The sequence below is a fragment of the Vitis riparia genome, chromosome 5 (genome assembly GCF_004353265.1).
Source record: "Vitis riparia cultivar Riparia Gloire de Montpellier isolate 1030 chromosome 5, EGFV_Vit.rip_1.0, whole genome shotgun sequence".
In the NCBI taxonomy this organism is placed as follows: domain Eukaryota; kingdom Viridiplantae; phylum Streptophyta; class Magnoliopsida; order Vitales; family Vitaceae; genus Vitis; species Vitis riparia.
In genome coordinates, this window is record NC_048435.1 from 14,691,659 (window position 1) to 14,703,866 (window position 12,208).

The following is a 12,208-nucleotide window of genomic DNA, read 5'->3' on the forward strand; positions in this document are numbered from 1 at the left end:
TCCTCGTACAATGGAGTATAACCTTACTTTGATCAGGTTTTGTACTTTGTGGGAGGGACCTCTCATTCTTCTCTTCAACTTTACTATTATCAATATATATTTTCTTTCTGATAAAAAAAAAAAAAACCCGCCAAAGTTCATTTATTATAAATTTTTCAATATGATTATTTTGCTGCTCTTGTTAGCTTTCCTCTTCTGATCATCCTTGGTATTTTGGAAGGATGTTGCATCTAAATTTAATATTAATAAACAGTTAGTTTCTGATAAAAAAAATTGAAAAAAAGTTGGTCTATTTAGGAAAAGGTTTTCTTAGGATCCATTACCATATCCCACTCCAACCTGTTGCCACTTGAGCCTGGCCTCAGGGGCTATTTTTTTTTTATTGGAAACGACACAAAGATATATTGATAGAAAAAAGAAGTACAAGAAGAAGGATGAGAAATCCTCCCACCAAAGACAACTAAATTACAGGAAAAAACACATAAAACAAACGAACTCCCACTAAGGACCAATCCTTATGGAGTACACACCGTTGTCCAATCCAGTTGAATCACATTAAGGGGAGTCCTCTTAAATGTCTTGGAACAGAAAGCCCAAAGGGAAGCAAGAAAAACAATAGAGTCCCAAAGGAACTCTGAATTCCTTGCTTTATCCTCGAAAATCCTTGCGTTTCTTTCCCACCACACAACCCGAATTAGAGTGATGCTCGTAGCTTGCCACAAAACTATCCCTCTCTTAGAATTACCGAAGCCTTTAAATTTGATGGACATCATGTCATATATGCTCCTTGGGAGAACCCAATCCATCTTAGCTAACTGAAATAACCTGTGCCACAACCCAATCGTCAAGGAACAATGAAGAAAAAGATGATTTGCTGATTCCTCATGCTTCATGCACAAAATACAAATATCAGGACTAAGGGCTTTGTAGGGTCTTCTCACTTGTAGCATGTCATTAGTATTCACCTTCTTGTGTGCCACTAACCAGACAAAGGACTTCACTTTGAAAGGACTTGAGAATTCCAAACGAACTTTGAAGGAAAGTCTTGAGGAGATCCAGAAGATTGAGATAATGCTAGAAAAAAGGATTTGACTGAAAAAAGCCCTGAAGAGGATAATGGCCAGAATCTTCTGATGTTTATTTTGATGTTTATTTTCTGATGAAAATTTGCTTTAGGATTGTGATTTTTATTAATCTGAGGTTTTTTTTCTTACAGCTTCGAGAAAGCATTGAACAAGATCAAGAGAAAACAGAGTCATTAAAAATTCAAATGCAGGAATTGGAAAATAACATCCAAAATGTGGATGCCAAGATACAGCATACTGAAGCAACTTTAAAAGACTTGCGGAAGCTACAAGACCAGATATCAACTAAAACTGCTGAAAGAAGCACCTTGTTTAAGGAGCAGCAGAAACAATATGCAGCTCTTGCTGAGGAGAATGAAGGTCTGTTAATTGTATAGCAGAAGCAGGAGAGACTCTCTGTTATTGTGTTTCATTTTTCTGCTCAATCCCTTTTACTATAGTGGTATAAATTATCTTTCTTTACTCTCTTCTCTGTGTCACTATGTAAGTTCTGCTTTACAGGCTTATGTGACCAGTTTGTGCAAATGTTTTATGCTTTTAACAGTTTTTTCTTACTTCCTATTCTTTGGCGAATTGGTCAGACACTGATGAAGAATTAAACGAATGGAAAACCAAGTTTGAAGAGAGAATTGCACTCTTAGAATCTAAAATCAGCAAGTTGGAGAGGGAAATGGATGACACAGAGACAAAAGGTTCTTTCCTTAAGCAGACAATCAATGACTATATCTGGGAGACAAGCAAACTTCAAACTGAAGCTGAAGTAATATCCATGAATCTGTATATATTTTTTATATTAGTAAAAGTAGTCCAGTTAGGGTGGAAATTATTACTAATTTGCTCTCTCTCTCTGGGGTTTTAGGTTCATTCCTCCTTGAAGAATGAAAGAGATTCAACTATTCAAAAACTTTTTGCAAGGAATAATTTAGGGTCTCTTCCCAGTGTCCCCTTCAGCAATGAAATTGCTTTGAACTTCACAAACCGAATAAAAACAAGGTTAATGGATCTTGAGAAGGACCTGCAAGATAAAAAGGTGGTTTCTTTTGTTGCCTGATTACGCTTACAAGCATATATCTGTATCCTTAATATCCTGATCTTAAATTAGAACTAAGGAAAGGAAGTCTTCTTATAGAAACCTAAAATTTCCCAGTTCATGAATTTTTGCAATCTCATATTTAATTTTGATCCTTCTTATGCTTTGAATAGTTCATGTAATCATAATTTCCACCCCCGCCTCCCCCCCCCCCCCCCCCCCCCACCCCCTTTTTTTTCTCTTTGGGGGTATCCTGTATATTCTAAGGAGTATCAGGTTGCACTCTATTTTGTGCTTTCAGTTATTTTATTCTTATAAAAAATATAATTGCTGTACTAACAATTGTTGTTTCAGTATCCAATAAAAAAAAACAATTGTTGTTTCAGTAGTGGATCCATAATTTTCATTGTAGTTCTCTTTTTAATTTTCTTTCATATTTAATTTTCATTTATAGTAGCATCCGGTCATATTGTCATCAAAGTTCTTGTGTAGACACCCAACAACAAAATGGAGTTACTGAAAGGAAAAACAAACACCTCCTTGAAGTTGTTGGGTCTCTTATGTTCACAACACGTGCCAAAATATTTCTGGGGGGAAGTTGTCCTTGCTGCTGCCTATCTTATCAATAGGATGTCATCTAGAGTCCTAAGATTTCAAAGCCGTTGCAAAACCCTTATCCAGGCCTATCCACAAGCTTGGATCATTTCCTCCTTGCCTTTAAAAGTGTTAGGTTGCACTGTGTTTGTTCATGTTTACCAACAACACAGAGTAAACTAGATCCTAAAGCCATAAAGTGTTTATTTCTCGATTATTCTCCCAACAAAAAAGGTTACAAATGTTATTTGCCTTTCACCAGAATATTCTACAATTCTATGGATGTAATCTTCTTTGAAAATCAACCATTCTACCCTAAAACTTTTATTCAGGGGGAGAAGATATTCACATAAGAATATCGGTTTTGGCTAAATGAGGATATTGTCTAATCTAATTCCATTACCTTGTCTGCACCAATTTCTCCTCAAAATATCCAGTCCGAACCCATTCAAGACAGATTCTCAAACCCACACACAACATGCAAATAACAAATAGTTGTGTGTTTGTTCAAGGAAACAAAAACTTGAAGAGAGATAGAGCATATACACTCCCTGAGTAAAAGCAAGAGTCCAATCCGAGTTGAGACAATTTCGATTCCCTCCTAGGTAATACAATTCATGAATCCTTTTATGATGTAATGACCTTGATATTCCTATTGCCTGGTGGAAAGGTGTTAAATCGTGTATTCAACATTTGATTTCCAAGTTTGTATCTTATGGAAATTTATCCTCAAGTTATCATGCCTTTGTTACTAATCTCTCAAATATTGAAATTCTAAACAATATACAAGAAGCTCTAAAAAATTCAGAATGGAGAGCAGCAATTGGAGATGAAATCCAAACTCTTGAGAAGAATGGAACCTGGGAATCTCAGAATTACCAGTAGGGAAACAACCTTTAGGATGTAAATTGATCTTTAATGTCAAATATAAAACCGTCGCGAAAGGGACAGGTACAAAGTAAGACTTGTCGCAAAAGGGTTCACTCATACTTGTGGGATTGACTATCAGGAGACATTTGGTCTATTAGATAAACCAAATACAGTCTAAGTGCTATTATCACTGGCAGCCAGTTTAGATTGACCTCTCCACCAATTAGATGTCAAAGACACCTTCCTCAACAGTGACTTGGAAGAAGTCTACATGGAGACTCCACCAGGAATTGTATGGCCTCAACAAAGTTTATAAACTACTGAAGTCATTGTATGGTCTCAGCAGGGTCTATAAAATACCAAAGTCATTGTATGGCCTCAATAGAGTCTATGGAAGTCATTGTATGGCCTCAACAGAGTCTATGGAAGTCATTGTATGGCCTTAAGTAGTCTTGAAGAGCATGGTTTGACTAGCTCACAAAAGCAATCAAGAGGCATGGGTATTCTCGAGGGTAGTCAGATCATACACTATTTACGAAACACTCTCCTGAAGGAAAAATTGCTATTCTCATAATGTACATTCATGATATTATCTTAACCAAAGATTATGAAGAGGAGATGAACAAGTTAAAGGCAATTCTCTCCAAGGAGTTTGAAATCAAGGACCTCGGAGTCTTAAAGTACTTCCTAGGTATGGAACTAGCTTGGTCAAGGAAGGGCATTTTAGTTTCTCAACGTAAATACACTTTGGACCTACTAAAAGAAATAGGAATGCTAGGATGCAAACTTGTTGATGCTCTTATGGATTCAACCTGTAAAGTGGGAATGACAGAAGGGAACTCTCTAGTTGACAAGGGAAGGTATCAAAAACTAGTAGGGAAACTCATATATGTTTCTCATACAAGGTCTGACATTAGTTTCTCGGTTAGTGTGGTGAGTCAATTTATGAATAATCCAACAGATGAACATATTGATGCTATGTATCAAATCCTCAGGTACCTAAAATGACACTAGACAATGGTTTGTACTTTTGAATGGAAACAAACAAGAACATTGAAATTTTTTTAGATGTTGATTGGGCTGGTTCTATAACAGACAAAAGATCCTCCTTTGATTATTGCACTTATATATGGGGAATCTCGTTACATGACAAAGTTAAAAATAGTTCGTGGTTGCAAGAAGTAGCGTTGAGACTGAGTTCAAGGTTATGACACATGGCATATGTGAAGGGGGCTGAAAAGATTGCTCGAAGAATTAAAAATTCCTATCAAGAAGTTAATGATGATGTTTTGTGTCAGGCAGCAAAGAACTTGATCCATTATGATCGAACTAAGCACGTGGAAATTGACAATCACTTCATCAAAGAAAAGATTGAGGAAGGAATAATTAAGATCTTGGACATTCCTACAAGCCTTTAAACTGCAAACATTCTTACAAAGGCTTTTCCAAAAACCATTTTTGAAGCTTTGATTACCAAGTTGGGAATGATTGATATCTATGCGTCAACTTGAGGGGGAGCATGGAATTCTGGGTTTGGAGCCCTATTTTATAGGCTAATGTGAGGAGATCAGGGGTTGTAGCCTCTTTTAGTTAAGTTTTATTTGTTTAAATAAAGAGAAGGATATTTTGTTATTCGATATCTCTAACTTTTAAGGGATTGTTTTTCCCATTTGTTAGTTGCTAGAATCAAGGAAATTTATTGATAGATCTATGGTCATATTTCTTATATAAGACCCTTTTTAATTAGGCGTATTTTACAAGAAATTCAATAGAAAGTTCTCTTCATTCTTTAGATGGAAATTAAGTTTGTAGGATCTAAAGGAGGTAAATGATCTAAAATGTGATATATGGTAAATATTCCCCAATCTAGAAAGTAAATGGAGAGATCAGAGAATTGGAAGCACAAAGATCAGTCCTCTCATCAAGTATGTTTCTAGGCATGAATCTTGGTATCATCACCGATAAAAAGGTCAGTTAAGCAAGAAAAATTTGTAAAGACTTGTGCTTTAGTCTTCCAAGTACAATGATGTGATCATCTGGCTTGAGAGTTGGTGTCTTAACCATTACAGTGTAGCCCATAGATGTCAAATGATTTTATGCCCCAAAGACTTACCTTGGGAAATCTTTATAGCCATTGACACAAAAAAGGCTTATTAACCTTACAAAACCTTTACTCCTACACTTCTTGATGTGCACACTTAATTCCAACATATTAGGTGGTCTCTCTTAGCTTCCCGTGACTTGGTGGCAAGGAATCCCTTTAGGTTATCTCAATTTGCTCCACTTCGTTGACTGGAATCTCGAATATTGAACAAAAGGAATTAGAAATGTAGGCTAAACAGGATTAAACCAAGGTAATCATCCCTTCCAAGGATAAACATACTCTCATCTACCCATTCAATTTTTTGGGAACTCTTGGGTTCCAAAATTGGAAGGGCTCAAGATTCCCACCATAGGGAAGTTGAAGGTAGGATGAAGTTCATTTAAAAGTTGAACAACCTAATATGATAGCTAACATGTTAAGGTGACTAAAGTTGGCATTAATCCTTGAGAAGGTGCTTGTGTTAAGGTTGATTTTAAGCCTAGATAGTCACTTGAATACAAGAAGAGTAAGCTTGATGTTTGAAATATCCTCCAACATGGATATAGAGGGAATATAGTCCCATCAACAAACTATAAGTGGGAAACCTTGGCATGACTATGCCTTCCTCAAACCCTCATATCAGTCCTCTTTCCTTTGTGCTTATCAATCTACTCAACATATCCATGACGATTGTGAAAAGGAATGGATAGAATGAGTCCTCTTGCTTAACTCTTCTAGATGCCTTTACCGAACTGTTGGCACACCATTAACTAATATAACATAAGTCAACTAAAGATAGACATACCCAAATCTTTGTTCTCCATCTAAACTAAAAACCTTTCCTAAGAAAAACATGGTATAAGAAAGTTGCATCAACATGATCGTAAGGCCTTTTCAAAATTGATATTAAAAACCACCCTCTATTCCTCCGAGTTGAGCTTTACCTTGACCAAATCATTTGCAATAGGCATCGCATTCAGAATCTCTTTACCTTGGAACAAAAGCTCTCTGTGAGCAAGAAAATGTCTCATGCTCTTGCAACACCTTTTGAAGCCTCTTAGATAACATGTTCATTAAAATCTTATATTAGCTAGTTAACAAACTTATAGGTTTGAAGCCCAAAAGATTGATAGCAAAGGCATCTAGGACTAGGGCCATAAAAGTGGCATTGGTGCTCATATCCCTTATCCAAGTACTATAAAAATTAGAGAAGGCATGTGTCGAATCCTCTCTCATAATGTCCCAACATTCTTGTTATAAACTTAAAGAAATACCATCAGTGCCTAATGCTTTGTCCTGCATTTGAAAAGTAGCCTCTTTGATTTCCTCTTCAATGCAAGTGTGTTCATGCCAAATAATGCTATCCTTTAAAATGAGACTTCAATCCAAGCCCTCAATCAAACAAAAATTACCTCTTGCCTTGGACTAAAGATAATTAAAGAAACTTAGGGTCTCTTTAAAAATCTTGACACCCTGTTGAGGGCTTTAGATATGATCCCTTTCCTCTCTGAACGATTCTTCTTTTAGCAAAACATCCTTAAACTCCAACTTCCTAGCAGCTTGAGAATCTTTAGGTAATCAAATAGCGAAACCAATTGTTCCGGAAAATCAACAATCTCAATGTCCTTAAGAATAGATGTGTTTCTCTCCATCATCTCTCCAGATATGTTTTTTTTACCCCACATTTGTAACTTGGCTTTAGTGAACTGCAGTTTTTGCATGAATCTGTTACATTTCCACCTATCGATCTGGGTCTTTCTTCACCATTGACCAACTAACCCTTTGAACCCAAGATGTAAAGGCCACATGTTCTTAAATCCAGAGGGAGCTGGACCCAAGTAGTATCTGCTAGAGTAGGATACTGGCCAGGGATAGAATGGGGAAAAGCTGGACAGCCTCCTGGAGGCTACGAGGAAATGTACTTCCTAATCCCTAGGGAATAAGAATTGGCCTGTCTTTTTCAGGCAGGACCTTTTTGCAAATTAGATCGGGTAATGGATGTGTTCCTGAGTGGAGGGTCAACCAACTCATAGTCTCCCTTGGTTATTATGTCTATCAGTTTTTGTATCTGCACCAAATTATTTCAGTTTCAATAGAGAATATGTCAAATTTTAGTAATTTATTTTACAAAGGTTTTTGGTTAGTTGTCACAAAACTGGGCTAGATGCAAAGTTTCACGTATTGTGTTTGAAGGAAATCTTAATTCCCTCTCTCACTTTTTGCTTGAGTTATTTTCATATGCAGAACTAACAATATATTGGACTTTTTCTCAACTGTGGTAGTGAGCACTGATCAGTAAGAACATTATTTCAGAAATCAATTGAAATGGAACTTAAGGTGGCGTGGGATCGTTACATGGATGCAAATGACCATTGGAAAGATATAGAGGCTCAAAAACAGGCTAAAGTAGAGATCAAGGTTTGTGTTTAAGGACCCCTTCTATTTGTCTTCTAAAGTGCCATTCCCTCATGCTTCAGGTTTGGATTTTCTAATTTGTCATTTGGTGCAGAGTGGTATTTTGAAACGCATTGAAGAGAGGGAAAATGAGCGTGATTCATTTGAACTCCAAATTTCTAATGTTAGTCTGTCTCACATTGATGAAAGAGAAAAAAATTTGGTGAGGATCAGCTTGGTTCAATGGTCTTGCTTAACACAACTTTAATATTAGGTAAGGCCAATACCTATAAGCATAATGTGAACAATGCTTCTTTTACCTTCACAGAGAATTGAGGTTGAGAGAAAGACAAACCAGCTTGCTGAACGAGAATTTGAGTCAAACATCCGTCAAAAGCAGAGTGAGTTGTATAGCATAGAGCAAAAAATTAAAGCTCTTAATCGAGAGAAAGACATCATGGCTGTGGATTCGGAGGACAGAGTGAAATTGTCTCTGAAGAAGGGAGAGTTGGAAAACCACAAAAAGAAACATCGAAAGATGCAAGTCAAATATTTCCCCCCTCTTTAGTTCTAGTGTTTATTGATCTTGTAATCTTCTGAATGTAATATATTTCTTTTTGAAACTGATGTCTTTTGTTTATTTTTCAGAATGGACGAATACAAGGACAGAATCAGGGGAGTGCTGAAAGGGAGGCTTCCTCCTGATAAGGATTTGAAGAAGGAAATTACGCAAGCCCTAAGGTTGCTGTAACCCCCTTTTTTTTTTTTTTTAACTATTAGATGGGCTCTGTGCATTTGGTTCCTTGTTGATTTTACTATGATCTTTTGAATCTGTTCATGATACCAGCACAAAGTAAATTTCACAAGCCATTGCTTATTTCTCAATTTTGGACTTTTTTTCTTCCACATGTTGCTCTCGAGTTTCCCATTGGCCTGCATGAATCCCTTGTTTTAGTTTTGCAAAGTATTTTGTGTTGTATTTTTCATTGTTATCTGTAACTGCCTTTGCATGGTAGATAATGCTATATTAGACATCTTCATATATCTTTATATGGAGTTTAGAGGTTCTAAAGACTAATGGTCTAGTACAGAGTCTTCTCATTGATTCTTTTAGTCAACAAATTACATTGTAATTCCTCCAATTTAAAATTCATGGAAGACCTTGGATTTCTATTTAATTGCTGACCCATACACTGACCTTGTTTGACAGGCTACTGTTCCCATTAATCACTTACGACTCCACTTTTGGATTGTGTTTTTATGGAAACGTTTTTAGATGTTCTCTTCGAGCAATTTGATCTCACTTTTACTTTATTGCTGCATCAATTTAAGAATATTAAATTGAAGCAAGAACAGGAAAATAACTTGAATAGAAGAGGCATAGATTTTCAAGAAAAAACCTGATGCCTTTAAGGTGCTGGTCTGATGCACTGATGTTGAAGTTGCAATCATCTTTGATATCATTTGCACCCTGTTTATTCACTCAACTCTGCCATTTAGCCCTATCCTGGTACTTGTTTTTCTAAACTATCTTGTGTTGCCATTCTGCTTTATCTGATGCCAAATTTCCTTGTGCAGTGGCATGAGCTCCAATCGCCTTATGCTTTAGCACATGCTCCAATGTTTTGTGATTCATGTTCTTTCAGGATTAAACTAGAGGTTTTCTGGTGGTATTCTGCCTGTTACACTCCTCTTTTGTTTGGGGCTTGAGATTGGCAATGCAAAATATTATCAGTATTACCAGCTTGCTCATTGTCTCCTCCTCATCTTTTAGTACTTTCTAGTACAAGTATGATTTTGAATGAACTCTTAATCATCACTGTTCTAAATGTTCTTACCCTTCAAAAACCAACTGTTTGTGATATGTAAAAGGGGCCAATTCATAGTTGTGTTCTGAATCTTCTGATAAGCTGGAACTATGCTTTAAAAATTGCAAACAGTGATATTTCAAATATTAAAAACTAGGGGAAAATTGTGGAGAAAATTATGGACATGACAACATCAATAAGTTGGATCTAAAACTTGAATTGTCACATGTAGTGTATAGTTGTAAAAATACAATGATTCTAAGATCATCATTATTTCTGTCTTAATACCTCATAGCTTGATACCTATAAAAACCTTAGCATAACTTAATACACTAAACAACTGGAGTGCTTAACAATTAGTTCCACCTTCATTTTAATCGATAAATTTGCCATCTGAAATAGCCTACCAGTAATTATTCTATTATGATTTAAAAAGAGAAATATCCTTTATGGGAAGAAAAAGACAGGGAGAAGATGAATATCCTTTGAAAGGGGGAAAACAAGAACTAATATCCTAAATTCAGTGCAGAAAAGGTTCAGAGTAAAACACAATATGACTGATCCCCATACCACTACTATCTGAAAGGGCTAGCAGACTGCCTCCAAACTAAAGAGATCAAGCTAAAACTAAGCCCTGTAAATTCCTTGTCACGGATATTCAAAATAGAAGTCAAGAAACTGATTATGTCCCATAATCCTACAGTAGGTTTCTGTTCATCCTTGAAAATCCTGGAATCCCTCTCAATTCTTTTCACCTGCAATCTGGCTACCAAGATGCCTTACCAAAGGACTCTACTTCTAGAACTCAACTGTTAGTTTGATACTCATTGTGGGCCCAAATCTTAACAATTTAAGATTTGAGCAAAATTGGTAGTCTAACGTGATATTTGAGCTAGAGCTTTTGGGTTCGAGTCTCTCCTACCACTGTTTTCCTATCTATTTACCTACTATTGCTGCTGCTGATGGCTCTCTTCATGTGCAGTGTGGCAGTATGGGTATGGGGCAGCACATAAGGGCTTAAGCATTTTGAAATATTAGTAGTCTAACACGTTCCAAAGCCCTGAAAGGAAATAGTTAGACATAACTTTTAATGCCAATGGAAGTTTGTCATTGAATATGTTTCTATACTCGATCATATTTTTCATACTAGAACTCATTCTAAGTTCCAATTTACGCTTAATCTTGCCTTGGTGTGCATTTTATGCAAGGTCTAAATGATATATCTAATTTAACTTTAAACCTTATTGTTACTAGAGTCTTCATTAATCATATCATAATTTATACTATGCCATAAAACCTTAATGAAATCAAAATTTGATGTTATATTGCTTTTGAAAGATTGTCTTACAGTTGAAAGATTGTCTTACAGATAGGAAATTAAACTCTGTATTTAATTTAACATATGCACCAGAATAAATCAATCCTTGTTATAATTTTTATTTTGCATGTGATCAAAGAAAGTCAAAATTTGTCAATCATCTTTCTGTCCTTCATCTAAAAGAATGAAAGATAAAAAAGGATAATAGTGTGTCATTTAGACTCGATTGATGTTGAAATTTTGAATTGTCAAAAAACACCCCTATCTAAAGCCCTCTCAAATTGCATGTGATCTAGAATATCAATATTAGTCCTCAGCTTCAATTAGTATAAGATCTAAATCAACAGATCCTTGTATGCTAATTTTGGATCCTCCATGACATGGTGCCACAATTGTAGGACCTGCCAGGTATCTGAAAATCCAGTTGATAGCTTCCTAAAGGTTCCTGCTGAGATTGTTCATATGCCTGCTTACAACTCCCACTACTTGAGCAAGATCTGTTCTTCTATGGACTAACAATAGGCACACGTTAAATTGCAAATATTTTGGACAGGTGTTACTTCAACCATCTGATTTGAACCTACCAATGTCACTGCACACTCTAGATCTGAGAGTTTGAAGTACTTTTTATGAAGTGCTAACTAGCTTAGCACCTTTTATGTGTACTTTGACTGCAACAATAACTTTCTATTTGCCTTCCTTCTGCTGATTCAGATACCTAAGACTTGGTTTTTAGCATTCAAATCTTTCAGTTCAATTAAACAACTTTTCTTTGAGATTCATAACTCTATACATGCTAAATCATTGCAAGGTATGTGATGAGATGAGGCACCTTAAGTTTGTTGAAATAACAACAGTTATTTTCATTTGATTAAATCATTGCAAGGCATGAAGCTGTTGATATTCTTGTATCACTGTCAGGAAGACTGTTCAAAACCATATGGTAAACTCAAGTCTGCAAATTTGATTTTCCTTTGGCTGATAAGTGTTGATATTCTCCTCTGCATCACCATGGGCAAAAGTAGT

At 36.0% G+C, this 12,208-nt stretch overlaps 1 protein-coding gene across 1 annotated transcript in view; it reads left to right on the forward strand.

Moving 5' to 3' along the window:
• The window catches only part of LOC117914286 (DNA repair protein RAD50), a 97,110-nt gene that overhangs the window by 45,072 nt on the left and 39,830 nt on the right, over positions 1-12,208 (forward strand). The window contains exons 6-12 of the mRNA XM_034829548.1: positions 1,217-1,445; positions 1,667-1,845; positions 1,945-2,115; positions 7,976-8,080; positions 8,172-8,279; positions 8,385-8,596; positions 8,705-8,797. Of these exons, the coding sequence (XP_034685439.1) occupies positions 1,217-1,445; positions 1,667-1,845; positions 1,945-2,115; positions 7,976-8,080; positions 8,172-8,279; positions 8,385-8,596; positions 8,705-8,797 (1,097 nt within the window). The remainder of the gene's footprint in view (positions 1-1,216; positions 1,446-1,666; positions 1,846-1,944; positions 2,116-7,975; positions 8,081-8,171; positions 8,280-8,384; positions 8,597-8,704; positions 8,798-12,208) is intronic.